The 21,286-nt window shown below is 33.2% G+C and overlaps 3 protein-coding genes and 1 non-coding gene across 4 annotated transcripts; 2 read left to right on the top strand and 2 right to left on the bottom strand.

Annotated features, from left to right (window-relative positions):
- The first annotated feature begins 4,303 nt into the window (after nucleotides 1-4,303).
- On the top strand, nucleotides 4,304-7,138 carry NUDX19 (nudix hydrolase homolog 19). The gene is made up of 6 exons (XM_078313836.1): nucleotides 4,304-4,840; nucleotides 5,428-5,568; nucleotides 5,658-5,762; nucleotides 6,196-6,295; nucleotides 6,392-6,484; nucleotides 6,606-7,138. Exons 1-6 carry the CDS (start codon nucleotides 4,334-4,336, stop codon nucleotides 6,902-6,904), a joined length of 1,245 nt encoding a protein of 414 aa, XP_078169962.1. The 5' UTR covers nucleotides 4,304-4,333; the 3' UTR covers nucleotides 6,905-7,138.
- An 805-nt stretch (nucleotides 7,139-7,943) lies between these two features.
- On the bottom strand, nucleotides 7,944-8,015 carry TRNAP-AGG (transfer RNA proline (anticodon AGG)). The gene has a single exon. It is a non-coding gene; the product is annotated as a tRNA-Pro (tRNA).
- A 62-nt stretch (nucleotides 8,016-8,077) lies between these two features.
- Nucleotides 8,078-10,868, top strand: LOC144564561 (Chlorophyll A-B binding family protein). Its single transcript, XM_078314159.1, has 5 exons — nucleotides 8,078-8,414; nucleotides 8,895-9,041; nucleotides 9,493-9,625; nucleotides 10,216-10,308; nucleotides 10,500-10,868. The coding sequence occupies exons 1-5, from the start codon at nucleotides 8,134-8,136 to the stop codon at nucleotides 10,803-10,805; spliced, it is 960 nt and encodes a 319-aa protein (XP_078170285.1). The 5' UTR covers nucleotides 8,078-8,133; the 3' UTR covers nucleotides 10,806-10,868.
- Nucleotides 10,869-14,211: 3,343 nt separating this feature from the next.
- LOC144563889 (UPF0481 protein At3g47200-like) lies at nucleotides 14,212-15,570 on the bottom strand. Its single transcript, XM_078313355.1, has one exon. The coding sequence runs from the start codon at nucleotides 15,568-15,570 to the stop codon at nucleotides 14,212-14,214; it is 1,359 nt and encodes a 452-aa protein (XP_078169481.1).
- Between the last annotated feature and the right edge of the window lie 5,716 nt (nucleotides 15,571-21,286).

Raw genomic sequence — 21,286 nt, 5'->3', positions numbered from 1 at the left:
ATTGTTTAATAAATTTAAAAGACTCATATCCATAATTTCATTAATCTAACAGCTTTCAATTAATTTGTAGTAGGCAAAGAAAATTAAGAGAAGGCAAACATTGTTGGAGAGGCAGCAAAAGGACTTGAATCATGATCAATTTTATATATTGCGTTATAGAAAAAATAAATCTGAAGCTTGTTGTTATATCTACCTTAAAATTAAGGAAGCTCAATTATGTAGCTTAATGCACCCTAGCTAGTATATATAATTAAGCTGGTTAATTAATTAATACTGCTTTAATTATGTAATTTGGTCAATGAATTATTTTTTAAATACGTCATAAGATTGGTTGTGTATTTTAATTAAGAAGGTTTTGACCGTTAAATCACCTTTTCTTCACATTTCACAACAAACCTTAAAATAAACGCGTCATTTATTAACCTAAATTCTGGGCTTAAAATTATTTTCTCTGATGTGTTGACTGATCTCATCCGTCGTAAAAATGATGTCATGCTTACGCAATGATTGGCGTCACATTTGAAGAAACTACATTTTGCAGGATATTGAGCTCAGAATGTATATTTCTTAACAAATTCTGTCTTGATGTCAGTATTCCTTGGTTTACATTTATATTATTTTATCATAAACAGATTTTTAAATAATAAAAGAAACGGCTCAAATGCCTCTATTTTTTGTATTTTCATCAGGTCTCATTTTTTAAAACATAAATAATTCAAAATTTAAAATATAAACATCAAAATAAAATCATTACATTATAAAAAGAATTATCACATTTCGATTTCTTTTTATGCGAATCAATAAGGGGTCCAGATCCCCTAAAGTAACCCAATAGGATTTTGAATCGGGATCGTTCGATTCGAATCCATCGCTTGAGATTACTTCGCAATTCGAATTCATCTCTCGAGATATGTGCGCTCCACTTCAGATAGATCATCACGGATTCAAATCGAATGGTTCTGTTCCAAAATCCAAAGGTTGGGTTACTTCACTGTATCTGAACTCATAAATAAGTTGAAAAATCAACGTCTATAAATTCAAATTTTTCACATCAGTACATTTTTACAAGCTCTTGATTACGAACAAAACAAATTTGAAATATCATAACTTAAAATGATATAGATCATATCTAACTGTTTTATTATAAATTTAAAATTTAAAATATTGAAAATAAAAATATAATGAAGGCACAAAAATTAAAAGGCATTTAAACCCTCTCATAATAAAATTATAAACAATGATATCAATTATGACAGTGTTCAACTAGCAAAAGCATAAATGATAACCTCCATGAATTATAAGATCATCGTTGATCCACGAGTCACGACAAAAAATATCACCTTCAATTTGAGAAAAAATGAATTGTCTTAAATATATATATCTAGAAGGGGTGACCGAGTCACACTTGGGCAGTGAAGGCACTTGCCACTTACACCTTGTTTGGATGGAGAGTAGAGGAGGGGAGGGAATAGAATATTAGATAGAAAAATTTTCCTCCAATTATGTTTGGTTGATAAAATTGTAGTGGAGGTGAGGGATACTGGAGGGGAAAGGATTAACCTTGTATAACTATAATTAATAGAATTGATTTCCTTTCAATTTGGAGTGTAATAGATGGAAAGAAATTGTGTTGCAAATGTTTTCAGAAAAAATGACACAAATGCCCTATCTTATATATCTTATTTCTATATAATTATCATTCAACTTTTTTTATCTCAAATCTAGCAGCCACCACCGTAGTTGATTGAGCAAGTTAGTTTTTTTTTTTTTAATATCAAACTTCTTTATTTTTTATACATCAAGTTTGGAGTCAAAATCGTTTTTTCATAGCCGTTTATACATTCTTCTGAAGTTACGTTTTTTTTTTTTGTTCTTTTGCAATTTGAAGCATATGTACTTAGCACCAGTACCTCCATTTACCTTGATAAACCAAGTCACAATTTGAAGCCCAGGTACCTCTATTTATCAGTATACATTCCTAGTGATATTTAAAATGTTATGGTTTTTTTGTTTACTGTATTAAGTTATTGTGGTCGTTTATTTATTTTATTTATATTAGTCATTCATTTATATATAAATTATTATGTCATTTTTTTTTTATAGATTTTGTAAAATGAATGTTTCTAGAAATTTATGTGTTATCATCCATCGTGAACATGTGATGCAATTAGTGTAACTATTTTGCTTACTAGTTTATTGGGTAATACTAGAACAACGGGCAGACAATTGAATTTCTCAAGAAGTTCGAGACAAAAGAGATGAAGTGAGGCAAGAATTATTAAATGAAATCTTAGTTAGTGATAGAACTTGTGATATCATTATAATGAGCCCTCAAGCCTTTACTGATTTCTGCAAAAGGCTAGTGATGTACGGTGATCTTAAACCAAGTCTTCACGCATGTGTCGAAGAACAAGTTAATAAGTTCCTCTGCATATTGGGTCATAACGTTAGGAACCGTTCAACTTGCTTCTTCTTTCGTTGGTCTGCAGAGTCGAACTGTTGACATTTTCATAATATTCTAAAATCAATAATTATGCTGGAGGAGATTTATTTCCAACAATCAGATGGATCAGAAGTTCCAGTTAAAATAACATCGAACAACAAATACAATCCATACTTTAAGTTCAAGGTAAAAATAATTAATTATTGATTCAATATAAGTAAGATAAATAACCACATTATCTAAATTTATTGTTTGAGTTTCTAAAGTTTTTACTATGATGCCAATTGAAACACACACACATTTAAGGACGCAATTGAACACATTCACTATCTAAACGTTGTTAGTATTTCTTTCTTTTTTCAATTTGGTACCGGTACTGGACTTCCAACTTATTTAAATTGAACGATATATTTAGAATTTGTCGCATGGTTTTCTTCAAGGTAATCATTGTTTTTATTTTTCTTGACTATTGATTTATCGAAATGATCATCAGGTGCTGGTACCGATACATTTGTTTTTAGAGAGAGTCGTCGTTTGGTACCGATGCAATCTGACATTATTAGAAAGGAGAAATATGAAGGTCAGAGATGCAGTCATGAGTGGAGAAGTCTTAAAGAGTATAATAGTCAAATACACTTAAATTATTTGATTAAACTTTTGTAATTTTAATTAATCAAACAAGAAACAAGACGGAAAGAAAAATTAAATTTATTTTTCCTCATTAATTATTCAAACACGAAGAGGTTAAACATGTTAATCTTCCTTTCTATTCCAATCCATTCCATTCCATTCTTCACCTCCCCTCCCATCCTCTACTCTCCATCCAAACATAGTGTTAATGATTCAAAAATTTCAAAATATACTATGCAATACCATTTTTGGAAAAAGATGTAAACAATGGACTTTTGATATAAAATAATTTTATAATTACGTTATACCCTAAATATTTTGTTCCATTGTATGATATTATTTATAAACAGTGGTTTCAACGGTTTAAAGAATGAAGTGCTTATTATATAATACTTGCATTTGCAAATTAATCACCTCACTATACAAGTTTAAGGGGAAAAAAGTTCCTAATGCGAGTTGACAAATATACTATACATGTATACTGATTGTATGCCATAATTTGTTGTAAATCTTACTACTTTTTAATATATGGAGATCACAATAAGTATTTTTTTTATTAAAAATATGGTAGTCAAATTTAGATTGTCTTTACAATTTGTGTTGAAAATTTTGAAAAACAAAAATTGACTATCATTCTTCAAGGATATATAGATCCTATGTTTTATAGTTAAGTATTGTGCTATGAGTGAGTCTATGGTACTATGCATATTACGATTTGTTACCGTGCTACGGCTCTATATTCGAGTTTTCAAATCCTAACGGTCGATTCAAACCGTTCATCTTGTTCTCCATATTAATATGTGTTTGGAGACCAAATTTTACATTTTTTGAAATTTCTTTACTATTTTTTTAGATTTATTGAAAATTACTGTTTTTGGATGGTCCATAATTTTCATTTCAAGTGATTTTCTAAATATCTAAAAAAATAGTAAAAATTTTTCAAAAAATGTAAAATTTGGTTTCCAAACATATATTAATATGGAGGACAAGATGAACGATTCGGATCGACCGTTAGAATTTGAAAACTCGAATATAGAGCCGTAACACGGTAACAACTTGTGACATAACAACCCGTTATATGCATAGTACCATAGACTCACTCTTGTCACATTGACATGTAAGATTATATAATTTTTTATTAAATGGACGATTCCAGTTCTTTTCAATCATTGAATTGGACCCGCAAGGCCGCAACCAACCAACCAACCAACCAAAGCAAACCACAAATTCCAACAAACGTAATTACCGGGTGACCAACAAATGCTTCTTTTCCGACCTTCATTTTCATCTCTTCTCTCTCTCGCCAATCCCTTTCTCCTTTCCTCCATTTCTAGACCACTCGCCATGGCTACCTCCCACGCCTTCGCTGGAAATCCTCTCAAATCGTGCCTTAAGCCAGAGTCTCTCACTCCCTTCCTCCTCAGCTCCGAGGAAAATGATTCTTCTAACCCTGACCGTTTTCTCATTCTCCCCATCAGGAAAGGTCGCCCCTTGGCGCGCACTGACGACTCGAATCCGCCAAGGTGGAAGCTTGGATGGCTCGATTCGACTCGTTTGAAGGAAGTTGCGGTGAAAGGTGATGAGTTTGTGTATCTCGGCTCGGATGATAAAACCGAGGGGTGTCAGTGCCATTACTGGTCGATTGATTTGTCAGAAGGGAATAGGGAATGGGGGGAAGGGATGGCGTTTGTTGAATTGAGAACTTTGATGGTTGCCACTGACTGGGCTGATGCTGATTCGATGGGTCAATTGGCGATTGCAGGGCATGTAATTTCATCAAACACTTTGCGTGCTTTCTCTAAGTGTACTCCGTTAAAATTTCCTCAAAGTATTGTGTATTTTAATGAGTGGATATACGACTTCCGTGCTTATGCCAGTTGAACAACCTAAAGTTTCACATATCTCTGGCATTAGTTTCTACTGCTCAATGCACAACTAAATTATCTCCATAGACCATAGTTTTACAATCTTAATTTGTGAAGTTATTCTTTAGTGGCAGTGTCCATGTTTGACTATAACATTGAGAGAAACACTAAGCCAATGCCAGAATAACCAGAAATGAGTTAGGAACTAGCACAATTAGACTTAATGGAATTTCATAGCTAATAGATTGAGCATCAGCTCGTAAACTTTCATTGCTATTGGTTAATTCCATCTTATGGAGGCAACCTTCAACCAGATAGGGTTATTGTATTGTTAGAAGGTAACAATGGTGTTATTGCAATTATCTTGATAATATCGGGGTGTTGGATGCCAAAAGTTGAAGCTTTCGATGCTACTGTCAAATTGCAGAAAGAACAAATATAAACAAATAAGATATGCCTAATAATCTAATTAAGTGATTAATTAAATAGGCAAGAGCTTTGCTAGAATGGCATGGCTTAACAAAATTTTGCGGGAGTTGTGGAACAAAGATGGTACCAACCAGTGCTGGTAGGAGAAAACAATGTACAAATGATTCTTGCAAAAAACGCATTTATCCCCGGGTCGACCCGGTATGATTCTTCAATTGCTCTGCAAGTTCCATTTTCAGACATCTTGAATTAAATGAAATCTTATTGGTGATTCTGACTGTTTTAAGTAGGTTGTTATAATGCTGGTAATTGATAAAGAGAACGACCGAGCTTTATTGAGTCGTCAGTCAAGATTTGTGCCACGGATGTGGAGCTGTCTTGCGGGCTTTATTGAGGTAAATATTTTTCTTTGTTTAAACTAGGTATGATTAGAAATACAACTGCTTTGGGTTTTATTCGAGTGATTAGAAAAACAACATGCATTTAAACATTGACGATTTTGCCCTTTCTTAATTTTGGTTTTGTTTTTTGTTTTTGTTTTTTAAGACCGAATTGAACTATTTTTAAGGTAATGTTTTTTTTTTTTTGTATAATTGGATAATTTGATCAGTGGCGGAACTCAAGGCCAAGCCAAATGTGGCTAGCCACCCTATGAATTGAAATTTTTCACTTTTGTCCTTTAATTTTTTTTTTATATTTACAAAAAATATTACAATTACCCCCCCTCATAAAACGAAATTACATCACACCTATTCATCTAGCCCCCTCCCTATCTCAATTTTCTAGTTCCGCCCCTGAATTTGATTGAATTTGTTTGTGTTGTATTAGCCAGGAGAGAGTTTAGAAGAGGCAGTGAGAAGAGAAACTTTAGAAGAAACTGGTATCGAAGTTGGTGAAGTTATCTATCATAGCTCTCAACCTTGGCCAGGTATTTCTACACTCTTCCTATGAAATTATCATCCTAACTTCTCATTGTTCAATAAATTTTGATTGACTAGTAATGAGTGCATGTTTTTATTGTCAGTGGGCCCCAGTAGCATGCCATGTCAGCTGATGGTTGGTTTCTTTGCATATGCCAAGTCGTTGGACATACATGTGGACAAGAAAGAGCTCGAAGGTAATATTTACCAGCTTGTGCTGCAAACTAATTTTATTTTCTCTGCATTTTATTTATTAGTGTTACTGATCCTCATATCATATACTGACAGCCACTTCTGATATTTTAATTTGATTTTTAGATGCACAATGGCATAGCAGAGAGGAGGTGAAGAAAGCAATCACATTTACTGAATATGAAAAAGCACAAAAATCAACTGCAGTTAAGGTGGACCAGGCATGCAAAGGGGTGGGGCAGGGCCCTCACGGGTTTTCTTTCAATGACTATGCTCTAGAGAGTGGTGAGATGGCGCCTATGTTCATACCAGGACCATTTGCCATTGCTCACCACCTCATCTCTACATGGGTTAACCAAGACGTGCCTGTAACTGGTGAAAGCGGAACATCTCTAAAGAGAATGAATTCTTTATCCAACTTGTGATAAATGCATAGGTTAATGTTTGTTTTGTCAAATTCCACATTGCAATGTAATATATAACAATTAGATGGGATAGTACAAGGGCATATTTGGCTTGGATGAATAAGATGGGATTCATATATGCATGATTCCATGAATAAAATTTATATGAATTCACGGACATAAAAATGTTGGCTTTGTCCCGTGGAAATTATTGTGAGAAATGTTATTTTATTTTTTTATTTTTCCAAATGTTGTAAATGCAATCTTTAGTAGCACTTGATATGCATAACAAGACTTAGAAAACAGGTTTGTATTGATTCTTTTTACTTTTGAACATATTCAAACTAACATAATAAGTAAATATACAATGCCTTTCAACTTATGTTTTACCGCAATCAGAGCAGTGAATTTCTCTTTTGAATCAAAATAAACAATGTAAAATCGGATCAAATATATACTGTGTTTTAATGAAGGCGAACACACCTACTAACCATTTTTTTGTGACAGTTGTAGAAAATATCAAATGAATATAGCATAAATTAGATGTACGTATGGATTGCTCTGCATTATAATATTTTTCAAGCATACCCATCTTTCAGAAATTTATTATGCCCAATTTTTTGAGTAAAGGTTGGAGATCAAGCCACCAATCAAGCCACTAATCAAGCCACCAAACTATTTAATATCCACAACCAATTTGATCTAACTAATGATATGAACTTAGCTGAAAATGCAAATGCAATAATTTATTTGCAGCAAACCTAATCTACTATGTATGGACGGACTAGCATTGAGTTGGCCTGATAATGGAGGGTTGAAATTGTAAGAGTTGCCCAATTTATTACTTTATTTTAGTGAACAACACTGAGCAATTACTTGATTAGCGATCATCATTGAGATTTTGGATTTGTTTTCCTTGAATGAATGAAAATTCAAAGAATTAATCAGAGGTTTTGAACTACTGGGTCAGAAGTTCTTCATGTATTTCTTTATGCGGTCCCTCCGGACTCTTGGTTTTGTGCCGAGCGGTTTGTTTTTCCTAAGAAAACAAAAAAAATTGGGGGCATTCCGAGAATTGAACTCGGGACCTCTCGCACCCTAAGCGAGAATCATACCACTAGACCAAATGCCCTCTTTTGATTTCGATAACTACTACTTTAAGATTTAACTGCGTTTTCATCCCCACAAGAAAACATGAAAATGTCGAAGGCTGTTTAGCGGAGACTAGAACAATCCAAGACAGACAGAGAATGGCTGTGCTACGGCTACGCCACTCAACAGTTATCACTCCAGACCGTAGAACGAGAACTTCTTCTCGCTCCTCAAAATCTCTATTTATCAAAGTAAGGGCCTCATGGCAGGAGGTAGCCGGGGTGGTAATTTTCTCGGCAATACCTTTCACTGCTGTCAAGGCCATAGCCAATAGCTCCTTAGGCGAGCAGCTTCGCTCCCGCTTGGAACAGACGAAGAAATCGGCTCTCAAGGAGGCAACTTCTTTGAAAGCGCTGTCTAAACAAGCTAGGCAAGCCAGGTAAGTTCAAATTAAAAAAAAAATTATAATAATTAAAAGAACTGATTCCATTTGTGTGACTTTTGGTGTTTGGAGTAATTTTCTTGTTGGTTTGCATTCCATGTAACTAGAGCAGGCATTTTTAGAACAGTACTGTAGTTATCAGGTTATATACCGCCACCGGTATTGTATCTATGTAATGTTTGCAATACTTGAAAGGCTGATATTATCTCTTAATGAAATATTTGAAGTATAAATTTAGTCATAACTAAGAAAAACTTGTGGCAATGTTAGATCCTTACTGGCCTGGCAGTTAGTACTTGCCCGTGAGGCATATCAATCAGGAGACATCAGTTACTGGTACCATACTGCCTATTAAAATTTGGTGGCCTCAGTTATGTTTATATGCTTATGAGATCATAAGAAGTTTCTTTAATTCATAAATTTTTTGTTAACTCAACTCATTTCAGTGATTTCACTTGCAATTAAATTCATTCACAGCCCTTGGTATGGGCCTGACAGGCCTCGCTGGCTTGGCCCAATCCCATACAACTATCCATCTCATCTCACTGGAGAGTTTGCAGGTGATTATGGATTTGATGTTGCTGGTCTTGGAAAAGATCCCATCGATTTCCAAAAGTACTTCAAGTATGTCAATTTCCTTTTTTCCCTTTTTCTTCTTCATTTATGTGATTTTGTTCCCACAAAGAATTAGATTTCTTTTCTTTTGTCAAAAAAAAAAAAACTTGTTAGCTGTTAATAACATGTGAAAATGGCTAGTTTGACTTTGGAAATTGAATCAAGGGCATAATTTTTTTATTTTCAATTTACTATATTATCATCATTTGCTGAATCATTTTTTAAGTACTTTGTTGTTTGCTAGATATATCATTTCAGATATTGTATGAATACTTTTGTAACTTTTGTAAGCCCTTTCAAAATGCTTAAGATTGAAAATTACCATTGTAAAAGAGGCAGCATAATTTTCACCACTAGATTCAACAAGCAGACATTCCATTTTGACCATTTTATGTTATTTGCTACTGTGTACTAATTTTCCTTTTATATTTGCGGCTAATAAGTTCTAGTGTTAATGTAGCTTTGAGATATTGCATGCAAGGTGGGCCATGTTGGCAGCACTAGGTGTGGTTATCCCTGAATTGTTGGATCTACTTGGCATTGTACACTTTGTTGAGCCAGTTTGGTGGAAAGTTGGATATGCTAAACTTCAGGTGAGTACAGAGCTTGCATATAAGTACTAGCGTTTGCAAATTGGTATTTCTACTACTTAATAGTATATTATATGAATCGTGATCTAGACTTTAGATGAACATATTGAAGTTGTATTAAGCATCTGCTACTAGTTTGCATTTTTCCAAATTATATGAATTCTTTGTGTTTAGGCTACAATTTAAAGGAATCTTTGTGGATCAAAATAAAGGACCGGGAGAACTCAGCAAAGAAATTATGCACCGAATGCGATTTCTATTGTTAAGTTTTGCATAAAGGAGATCTAAAGTTCATTTAATTAAAAATATATTTCGTTGAATATGTGAGGAGATGCCTTTGGATGCTTCATAATATAGTGTCCCAAACCTCTTATTTTTTATTCTGCCATCTATATCAAGGTGGTTGATTTGTTGCACAACACAAAACTTCTCCACATTATGAACTGTTGACCTTGCTGAGTTATTCTGAAACTATGAACTTGTTAATTGTTTTTATGCTTAAGTTTAATACTGCCTGGTTCTTGGGGAATGCTAGCAATGCATGACTTGCTGTAAGTTTCTTATAATTCTCTCATTCAAAATTGTAATTGCAGGGTGATACACTTGACTATTTGGGAATCCCTGGATTGCGTATAGCTGGCAGTCAAGGTGTCATTGTTATTGCTATTTGCCAAGTTCTTCTTATGGTACCAGCAGACTTTCATTTATTTTATTTTATTTCGTAACAAAAATTGTGTTTTTTCTATTATTTAGATTATAAAACAATAAAGAAAAGTCTACATTTCACCCCAATCCAATTAGAGAATTTATAAACATGATTTAAAAAAGATCAAGGATCAAAGTTCTTGAATTGATAACTAATTAATTAATAATTTAGGTGGGCCCTGAATACGCAAGATACTGTGGGATTGAGGCACTGGAGCCACTAGGTATATACTTGCCTGGTGACATTAATTATCCGGGTGGGGCATTATTTGACCCTCTTGGTCTCTCTAAAGACCCGCTCTCATTTGAGGAGCTTAAAGTGAAGGAGATAAAAAATGGTCGCCTTGCAATGGTTGCCTGGTTAGGGTTTTACCTTCAAGCGGCATTAACGGGTAAAGGGCCTCTACAAAACCTTGTTGAACATGTATCTGACCCATTTCATAACAACATTGTGACCAATCTTCTAAAGTTATGGTAATCTCGTTCTGTTCTAATCTCTGTCCATAACTTTGTACATCTTGTATATGTGCATTTTACCACATATTATTATTATTATTTTATGAAGTAGCTGATATTAACTATACTAGAATCGTATATATTGTGTCTACTGTCCCAAATAAAACTGCGGTGGTTAGCTTTTACTAAATAAGGCTTGCATGATTGTTGACCCTTCTTTTACATGATAGAAGAGCAGCATAGACCATAGTGATTCGATCAATACTTACTAGGACCATTTTGTCTCTTTGGCCCTTTTCTTAGTTTTTTGGTTATCAATCGGGACTAAATTGTGATTGAAGTAGGGTTTGGTTGTATGTAAATATTTTGACAACAGTTTATATTATTTGGGTGAAGTTGCAACTTCTATTTATGACAATTGAGCTGCTCGTTTATCTGGTTGAGTTTTCTTTATAGAGCCAGATGATAAAAACTTCCAATCTGTTATGATAGTAAGTTTAGTTTGTTGAGTACTGGAGAATTATATTAAATTATAGTTTGTCACAATAAAATTTAAAATAACGTAAGATGTTCAACGTTACAGATAACCAAAACTAAGACATCCTCTTAATACAACATAAATATAACTTGCAAAAAAAAATGTATAACGGTATGTGCCAAAGCTAAGATAGATAGGGTGGAAAAAATGTAACTTGCCGTGGCGTGATTAACACATTGTGATTTTGGTCTCATGTTGTGCCGTATTGTGATAAAGTTAATTTTTCATGTGCTGTGGTGTGCCGTGATCAAAATATCAATGAGTGGTTATAGCACGCGAATAGTCACACCACTTGAGTTATGCCGTGCCTAAACGTGCATCGTGTGATAATTTGATTATAATTTAAGTTAGTTTATTCAAGATTTACCATTTGATTAATGAGTTAGGCTAATATGACACTAGTGTTATATCAAACTAAATAACACTACATCTTAAACCCTTAGATTTGCTTTAAGATTCGTACAAAATGAAGTGCTTGAACAGTAAAAACGGATAGTACGAATCTTAAAGCAGATCTAAGGGTTTAAGATGTGGTGTTATTTAGTTTGATATAACACTAGTGTCATATTAGCCTAACTCTTGATTAATATCTAATGGTTCTAATTACACATGTCTTGTTTAACCACGTGTCATGTCGTGCTGTGACTAGGTCTTTCATGTGATGTGTTATGTCTCGTACCAAAATTTTAAAAGATAATCACGGCACGGAACACGCGAGTCACGGTATGTAATTGACACACATATTGTGCCGTTCCCTAAGAGAGTAGGATCTGCCGTGCCATTTTTCCCACTCTAAAGATAGATATCTATTTACTAATCATTTCCACTACATCATAAACTCGGAAAATCAAGGATGTAGTTGCAAAACATCATAAATCATTTGCATATTGCACTTGGGCTTTCAAACATTTAAAAGTAGAAGCCGTAATTATTGCTCAAGGAATCTGTATCTTGCATGAACGTGTCTATGAAAGTATATTTGTCAAATGAATAGACATTCATATATACGATAATGGAGTGGAGTAAGTTATCTAATTTATGGACAATTATGATTTAACATGGACATAATATGAAATATCACACAAAATAGCGAACAATTTTTTTGCTTAAAAGTGAAAATTGATCTCATATAATTAATGAATGAAAGATCTGTCATGAAAAGTTCATCTGCATTATATTGAAACAACAATTTTGTTCCATTACACTCAAAAATCGACAATGAACAAAATAAAACTTCCACATTTATAGATAGTATAATAAATATTTACTTGATACGTGATTTGTAATATCTTTTATATATCTTCACCTATTTCTATGTTTACTATATGAAAATAAAAAATATAGGTCAATGCATGCCGCAATTTGTCTTTTACAATTAGCAGCTTCATGTTTCCCTTCAAAAAAGAATTAGATTTTATTGAAATATGTTACCAATTGACGACCAATAAATTAATAATTGTCATTAATATTAATAAAGGGTACAAATGTTAAAACAGTGGGCTTCAGGTGAGTATATTAGTTGTACGATACATGTCGACAATAGATGTTAAACAAATAAGTGTCAAAACAGAAATTAAATTGTCCAGCAGCATATTAGTCAAAAGACCTTCGAACTCCTAGCTAGAATCAAAATGTATAAGGGATCACTAAGATTTTTGCACAGGACCGACCGACTTTTTAAATATAATTTCTGTATACAGAAGAATCATTTAGATTAATTCTTGAAATTGAAGTAGACACACAAGTAGCCTTCATCTTGGATATAAGCATCTACATTCCAGCAACTCAAATGAGTTTCTAAATAGCTGTTAATCACTTTTTAGAAATTATGATCTCTAAAGTTTTTAACTCTAACATCCATAAAATTAAATTTAGAGTTTCTACTAAGTCACATCAGCAATAAATTAAAAAAAATAAGTAATTTGAGTCAATCATTTGACCATTATGGAGTTTATAAACTAAGAAACTTTCTTGCATAGTTTCTAAATAAGAAACTCTCTCACATTCTTAAAACTGGGTTAGAAACTGCCACGTCAGATTAGAAACTCCAATGGTTTCAGAGATGTTGAAATTTTAATACATACGTCTAGCTAAAGTTGTCATTCGGCCGGACTCGAACATAATTCCACCAATAGCATGTTGCTTTGAAAAAAGAAGAAGAAGTACAATTCCACCAAAAACATGTTGTTATCCACCCTAATTCAAAACATTACCTCAAGAAAATACAACTCGTTTGACTTGCAATAAATTACGGTCATAAGCCTCATTATGGGCCCAGATGGGTGAGGCTGAGCCCAATTCAATACTACCATGAATTTGTTAACGACTTGTTAGCCACATTCTGATTGTTAGCCTTTCTTGAATTTTTATTACTTATGAGAAATCAGGACAAAAGTAGGGTACGTACATGGATTAATTTAATTTCGGTAAAATTAGGTGTAATTTGGGTGTTAGGCCACATTTTGATATTATCATCTTCGTCTTTTTCCTTGGAGCCAGATCCTTGTCAAATTTACAGAGCTTTGTTCTGCAACAATTTTGAATTGAGTGTTAATCACTGCCACATTTTTTTATGATTTATTAAAAATTAAAACAGAATCATATGTAAGTGCTCTATGCTTAGATATACAATACCACAAGACCACAATTGAAGTACCACATCAATGACATGTAATAAAACAGAGGGAGCAACGTTCCAACATTGTACATTAATGATAAACACCAGTACGGTACATTGGGAAACAAATATCCATATATAGGATAAAACTTGCATACAAGAGCAAACAAATCTAGCGTAAAAAAGAAAAAGGAAAAAGAAAATTAAAAATATTACAAGCTTATTAGGAGAACAAGATGGCAAACAGTAAAAGAATCAAAAAGTAGCAGCTAGTTACTTTGGGTTGTAATATGGATAGATAGTGTAGAATGTCTGAAGTCCTGCAAGAATTAGCAGGGTCACACCTGCAAATACTGAGATGACAGCCCATGGGCTACTGAAGTAGTTCTGTTGCAAGCTCGCCCACTTACGGTTCCAACTTGAGTCGTAGTATTTCTGCACATCTCTAAACAAATCGAAAAAGAAGTGGTCACTGTAGTCAATGAAACAAAAGTTGCCAATATCATTGAAGAAAGTGGCGGCCATCTCATGGCTGCTCAGTGTGTTATTGATAACACCAGATTGCTGAAGCAACTCCACATCCTTTTCTGAATCAATGAGTTCATCCATAAGTTTCAGGTAGATGCTAAAAGTTCTCATGCTGGGTAATACGGAGTTCTCAAAGGCAATCAGATTTAGTAATAAGGTCGTCTGACTTGAGTCAATCGTCATGCATGGCATCTGCATGGTGCCATTGGAAAAGATGACATCAAAACCATCATAATTACCTTCACTGTTTAATTTGCTATCACATTCATTGTCTCCCAACTTAAAGTTTGACTTCTCAAATTTTATACCTGCTACTTGGTGAAGTGCGGTGGCATTTGCTATGACCTTTGGTGTACAAATTGGTAGGTTGTATACTGCCTCAGTGGGTTTGTCCCGCTGAAAACAATCTCTTCGAAACTTACTGAGCTGTTTATTTATCTTGGGTGACGAAGAGCATCTCCAGTAGAGGTCGAGCAAATGAGCTGCTCCGCTAGACATGCGACCCGGATTGATTCTCCAGGGCATATCGATGCATATAAACGGTTTCAGTACACACTCAAAGGGGGGGAATGCTCTGGAGTCCGTACGGGGGATAAGTAAAAGCCAGTCATACACCTCCCTGATAAAAAAGAGGGGAATTTGATTTTCCAAGAGAAGCAAGTCAGATCTTACCTCTTTTATGTTCCTATCAATGATAGGCATGCTCTTCTGTACTGTTTTTGAGAGGGAGAGAATTATTCGGATAATAAAGAAACTGTCAAGAACTAGCATCCTGACAAAATCAAAATCACTAAAATGGTTGAACTCCTCTTTATAGAAAACACGAGCATAGCTTTCAAACCTCATAAATTGGGTACATATCTTGTGCATGTCGTCAGGCATACTGGCACCAGTTTGGTGCTGCTTCAGAAGGTTTGACATGCACTGGGGTTTTACTTCTTCCATGGTTTTGAGGTTTTCTCGTCCATGGTAGTACGGGCCAATAGAAACCAACTTTGGTTCAAAATCAGACCCTCTACCGTATTTGTTGTGTGCCGGGGCATGGAAGATAGAATTCCTTGATCGGTATCTTTCCTCTGGCCCCACTACCTGATCCATTTCCATTTAGAGTGAGAAGTGGATATGGATTGAGGGTGTTTGCTTTTTCTTGGTTTGTTTTGTGCTTTGCTTTGTTTCTAGTTTTATAATTATATGGTTGGGTGTATGGGGTTTATATATATAATAAGACAAACAAGATCAGGATGCCAGTGCTTTTTATATTAGTTCAGGAACATGATAAGAATCAAATTTTGGTCTGCTGGTAAAAGTCTATCAACATTTTTAAATAGAGAATTTTAGTAGTTTTGTCTCCACGGATCGTCAAACGGCAATATGCAGATTATGGTAAAAATTATGAACTTTATTATAAACCGAAATTATCTAATGTCACGTAAGTTTTCATAAATACATGGTTCAACAAATTATATTTTTCTGGACGTAATTTCTGTTTTTATATGCAACGTGTATAGAAATATAATTCATTTGTCATTTCTCAAATAATTCGAATTTATAAGATTAGAAAAAATTCGAAGTCCAGGACTATATATATACCAGACCATTCAGAATCTAAATTGATTTATCTATGACAAAAATGGGCTCTGCTGTCTGCTCTATAACAATTGCACCTGATTGTCTTATTGCTGCTTTGGCGGTATTATTATAAGGAGAATTCATATTGTCAACGGTAACAGTTACTGCAGAAAGAACCTAGACCATCCGTTTCGAATTGAAACAAATAACAAAGCGACTCGTGAATTTCCGAAGTAATCGATTTGGATTGGCTCTCGATTCTGATTGGATGGTCGAATGGACACAAATAATATAGCGTCTAGTGAATTTTCAAAGTAATCTGGATTGGCTCGATTCTGATTGGATGGTATGGATTTTAAACTCAAATTTTATGATACTGTAAAGGATATGTAGTGATGATTGGTTTAGTTAGGCCTTGAAGGTCATGTCATGTAAGCTATCAAACGAAATAAAAAAGAGAAGTAAAATGGAATTATGGCATCGGACTAATTTAAACCATATTTGTATGTAGACCGACTTATTTCACACTTTATCTTTAAAAATAGAACTTTAGAAATAGAGATTTATTTTCTTATTTCACTCTCCTTCTTCTTAGTCGATAATTTAAGCCAAGACTTAAACCGTTAAACAAGATATAAAACAGGAGTAAGATGGAGCAAGCAACTTAATCTTCATATTGAATGCTATGTAAATTTAAAAATGATTATATATGATGCTTACTTCACATTACTACTCATGTTTTACATTTTGTTTGACAGCTTAAATTGTGATATAAATTATTGACCAAGGAGGAGAGATAAATTGAAAATAAATCTCATTAATTTATAGTAGACTCTACTATAAAATAAGTGTGAAATAAATTAATCCACTTTAAGAACTGATTGAAATTACTTTGCTGTATTTCTATCTGCTATTTACACCATGTTTGGTATCAAGTAAGAGATTCAATCCATCTCTTACTTCAGAATTAATTAATAGGTACTAATTAATTTGGATTAGTAAATTAGTTATGATAGTACTGTACCAATCAGGCCAAAATCTATTCTCTGTAGCATGCCGTAATTCCAATGAGACTTTTTCCGACACTAATTGGTGATACGAGACAGGATGCAAACTAAAGGAAACATGCACAATATTAATACGTTTTAGTATGGGTTTACGAAACTAAGGAACGGTAATAATGGTACAATTCCAGCTGAAAGAGTTGACCAATATCATAACTATTACTTAAAAATATTTTGTTTTATTTACCAAAAAAAGCTGAAAAACGATCTATATATTACCCGTAATACTAAAGTATTCAAAATAAGTTGGGCTTAACATAGGAGTGTCAACAGGTACCATATGAGTTAGGTGAAAGCATTTTCATATATATAATATCGTTATAATAACGAAAAAAAAATCTTATTCTTATACCTGTCTATTTAAAATATGTTACGAATCAAGCAAACAAATAAAAATGTGCCATGGCATCCCTATTTGTGCTTTTCATAAAATATTTTTTCAAAACAAGAAAAAAATAATAATGAATACAACTAATTAATATGTATTATGAAAATTTAGTAAACTAAATACAAAATTTTAACGTATTATGTATCTATATATATATATCTATCTATCTAAAATGGTGTAGTGTACACCCGTCTATTTAAAATATGTTACGAATCAAGCAAACTGATAAAAATATGCCACTAGCATCTTTCTTTGTGCTTTTCATAAAATATTTTTCAAAACAAAAAAAAATAATAATATATGAATACAATTAATCAATCTGTATTATGAAAAATTAGTAAATTAAATACAAAACTTTAACAGTATTATGTAAAAAAATTCCAATTTTTTTAATAAAAATAATAATTTTCAAACCATTTTAATAAATAGTAAAAAATTTCCAAAAAAATGTAAAATTTGGTCTCCAAACACATCGTAATATAAATTCAACATCTAACGGTTTGGATTGACTGTTTGGACTTTGAAAATCGAAAAACTGAATCATTTGTTCTAGAGGGCTAGCTAGGAACAAACCTTTTCAGCTTAGTCACTCTCTCTCTCTCTCTGTGTCTACACACACACACACACACACACACATATATATATAGAGGAGGGATCCAAGTACACCATTTTTTGATGACACTACTACAGAAATGGTCATTGTACACTCCACATTGTACACGAATTTGGCAATTATATATAAGAACCGTGTAGAAATTGTAATTTTTTGGAAGCCTAAAATATCTGTGGGATCTCTACACAGATATTTATTAAAGAATCAGTGTTGAAAGCCTTGAGAGAGCTACACGGACGTTTATTAGGAATTGTACACGGATGTTTAATTAAATAGCAGTGTAGAAAGCCTTGAGAGAGCTACACGGGTATTTATTAAAGAACCGTGTAGAAAGGTAGGCATTGTATACGGATGTTTGTTTAAATAACAGTGTAGAAAGCCTTGAGAGAGCTACACAGATTTATACTTAAAAATTCGTGTAGAAAGGTTATTGTAGGGTTTTGGTTATATAAAAGGCTTTCTCCTTCCAGCGTCGTTTTGATCAATTAATACTCTCTCTCTGTATTGAATGTTGATCTGATTTCTGCGCACAAGAAGGCCGGATCTGAGATCTTTTAAGTTAATTTGTATTTCTTCTCTCTATCTTACTAATGTTAGTCATGTATATATTTATTTATCTTTTCTTCCTCTAATTTTCTATTACTTATTATTGCTTATTTAGGTCAATTATTAATTAATGCATGCATGGTTGATTTGTTAAGAGAATGTAAATAATTAGTGTATTATGGACCATTTTTTGAAAGTGAGAAGTAAAGAAAACGCCTAAGGTCCATCATCAGATATGAGGAAAACCGTTGAAGATCAGTCCTAACGTTTCTGCCTAAAGATGTCTGCACTTCAGAACTGTAAGATTTAAATTACTTTGCTATTTTATTTTGGATTTACGGATTCTGGATTACTTGTGTTTTTAAATTACAAAATACGTCATGAATTATTAAAACTATCATTTGGTATTAGAGCCATCGTAAATTCATATAAGATGCAATAATTTCTTTTTTATGAAATTGATTTTCAATGGTTCGTATAAAAGCTATACAGATTCAACTAATTTTATATAGAGGAGGGATCATGTTACAATATTTTCTGAGTTACAACAAGTTACAACAAGCATTTTCTACATTTTGAAAGTCCAAATCGTTGATCCAAATTGTTAGATGTGATCTCTACAATAAAATGTGCTTGGAGACCAAATTTTACATTTTTTGGAATTTTTTTACTATTTATTAAGATGGTTACAAAAACTAGTCAAATTTATACCATTGAATTAGAAGGTTAATAAATTAATTTTAGTGCATTCATTTTTGAACGTTTTTTGACCGCTTGACTTTACACTAAATTAATTCGAATGTTTAAAAATTTCACATGTAGATGCATCACACGTAAGGTTGGTGGGTTTCAACGGTTTGGATTCGTCATTTGAAATCGATTTAATGAGTTTTAGAGTTAAGCCCAAAACTTTGGTGAGCTTAAGAGCACCCTAGTTCTACTCATATATATATATATAGTGGCTAATATGCTTTCGGTAGCATATGGACCGAAGTGCTACCGGTCCAAATTTGATTTTTCAAAATCCAAATGGTCGATCTGGACCGTTCATCTTGTTCTCCATATTAATATGTGCTTGGAGACCAAATTTTACATTTTTCTGAATTTTTTTACTATTTATTAAGTATTTTACAAAATTGTTGATCCAACGGTAACTTAACAAAACAGTAAAATCAGCAGCCACCGTTGGATCAACAATTTTGTAAAATACTTAATAAATAGTAAAAAAATTCAGAAAAATGTAAAATTTGGTCTCCAAGCACATATTAATATAGAGAACAAGATGAACGGTCCAGATCGACCGTTTGGATTTTGAAAAATCAAATTTGGACTGGTAGCACTTCGGTCCATATGCTACCGAAAGCATATTAGCCACTCTATATATATATATATATATATATATATATATATAGAGGTAGGCTAATATACAATCGATTGTTCCTGAGGTCCCGTACAACCAAGTCATTTTTCAATTTTTAAAGTTCAAATGATCGATCCAAACCGTTCATCTTGTTCTCCATATTAATATGTGCTTGGAGACCAAATTTTATATTTTTCTGAATTGTTTTACTATTTATTAAGCCACTTTGAAAACCACTGATCCAACGGTGGCTTAACAAAACAGTAAAATCAGAAGGCACCGTTGGATCAGCAATTTTCAAAGTGGCTTAATAAATAGTAAAACAATTCAGAAAAATATAAAATTTGGTCTCCAAGCACATATTAATATGGAGAATAAGATGAACGGTTTGGATCGATCATTTGAACTTTAAAAATTGAAAAATGACTTGGTTGTACGGGACCTCAGGAACAATCGATTGTATATTAGCCTACCTCTATATATATATATATATATATATACGAGGAGGGACCTGATTACACCCTTTTTTTGGTGACACCGGATTACACCCTATGATTACAAAGTCCAAACAGTCGATCCAAACCGTTCAACTTGTTGGATATGTTAAAATGTGCTTGCAGATCAAATTTTACATTTTTCTGAATTTTTTTACTATTTACTAAGATGGGTACAAAAATTCAACGGTCTGAATATAGCGATTTTGTTAAATACTAAATAAATAATAAAATTTTTTTAAAAAATGTAAAATTTGATCTGCAAGCACATTTTAACATATCCAACAAGTTAAACGGTTTGGATCGACGGACTTTGTAAACTTTAAAAATGGAGAGTGTAATTCGGTGTCACCAATAAAGGGTGTAATCGGATCCCTCCTCATATAGTACGGCTAACGTGCTTCCTCTAGCATATGGGTCGAAATGCTTCCGGTGGAAATTTGAAATTTCAAAATCTAAAAAGTCGATCTGAATCGTTCATCTTCTTCTCCATATTAATATCTGCTTGGAGACCAAATTTTACATTTTTCTAAAATTGTTTACTATTTATTAAGCCACTTTGAAAATCGCTGATCCAATGGTTTTACTGTTTTGTTAAGCCACCGTTGGATCAGCGATTTTCAAAATGGCTTAATAAATAGTAAAAAATTTCAGAAAAATGTAAAATTTGGTCTCCAAGCAGATATTAATATGGACAAGGAGATGAACGGTTCATATCAACTTTTTAGATTTTGAAATTTCAAATTTCCACCGGAAGTATTTCGGCTCATAGGCTAGAGGAAGCGC

This window comes from Carex rostrata, chromosome 13 (assembly GCF_964058835.1).
Source record: "Carex rostrata chromosome 13, lpCarRost1.2, whole genome shotgun sequence".
NCBI lineage: Eukaryota > Viridiplantae > Streptophyta > Magnoliopsida > Poales > Cyperaceae > Carex > Carex rostrata.
The sequence above is the reverse complement of the archived record's forward strand: the minus strand, read 5'-3'. Positions and strand labels throughout refer to the sequence as shown.

Excerpts from the sequence above, each read along its gene's own strand:
- LOC144563889 (XM_078313355.1), bottom strand. The coding sequence starts at position 15,570 with ATGGAAATGGATCAGGTAGTGGGGCCAGAGGAAAGATACCGATCAAGG.
- LOC144564561 (XM_078314159.1), top strand. The coding sequence starts at position 8,134 with ATGGCTGTGCTACGGCTACGCCACTCAACAGTTATCACTCCAGACCGT. Across the intron at positions 9,042-9,492 it reads GATTTCCAAAAGTACTTCAA|CTTTGAGATATTGCATGCAA; the intron begins GTATGTCAATTT and ends GTGTTAATGTAG. Across the intron at positions 9,626-10,215 it reads TTGGATATGCTAAACTTCAG|GGTGATACACTTGACTATTT; the intron begins GTGAGTACAGAG and ends TTGTAATTGCAG.
- NUDX19 (XM_078313836.1), top strand. The coding sequence starts at position 4,334 with ATGCTTCTTTTCCGACCTTCATTTTCATCTCTTCTCTCTCTCGCCAAT. Across the intron at positions 5,763-6,195 it reads GTCTTGCGGGCTTTATTGAG|CCAGGAGAGAGTTTAGAAGA; the intron begins GTAAATATTTTT and ends GTGTTGTATTAG. Across the intron at positions 6,485-6,605 it reads GGACAAGAAAGAGCTCGAAG|ATGCACAATGGCATAGCAGA; the intron begins GTAATATTTACC and ends TTTGATTTTTAG.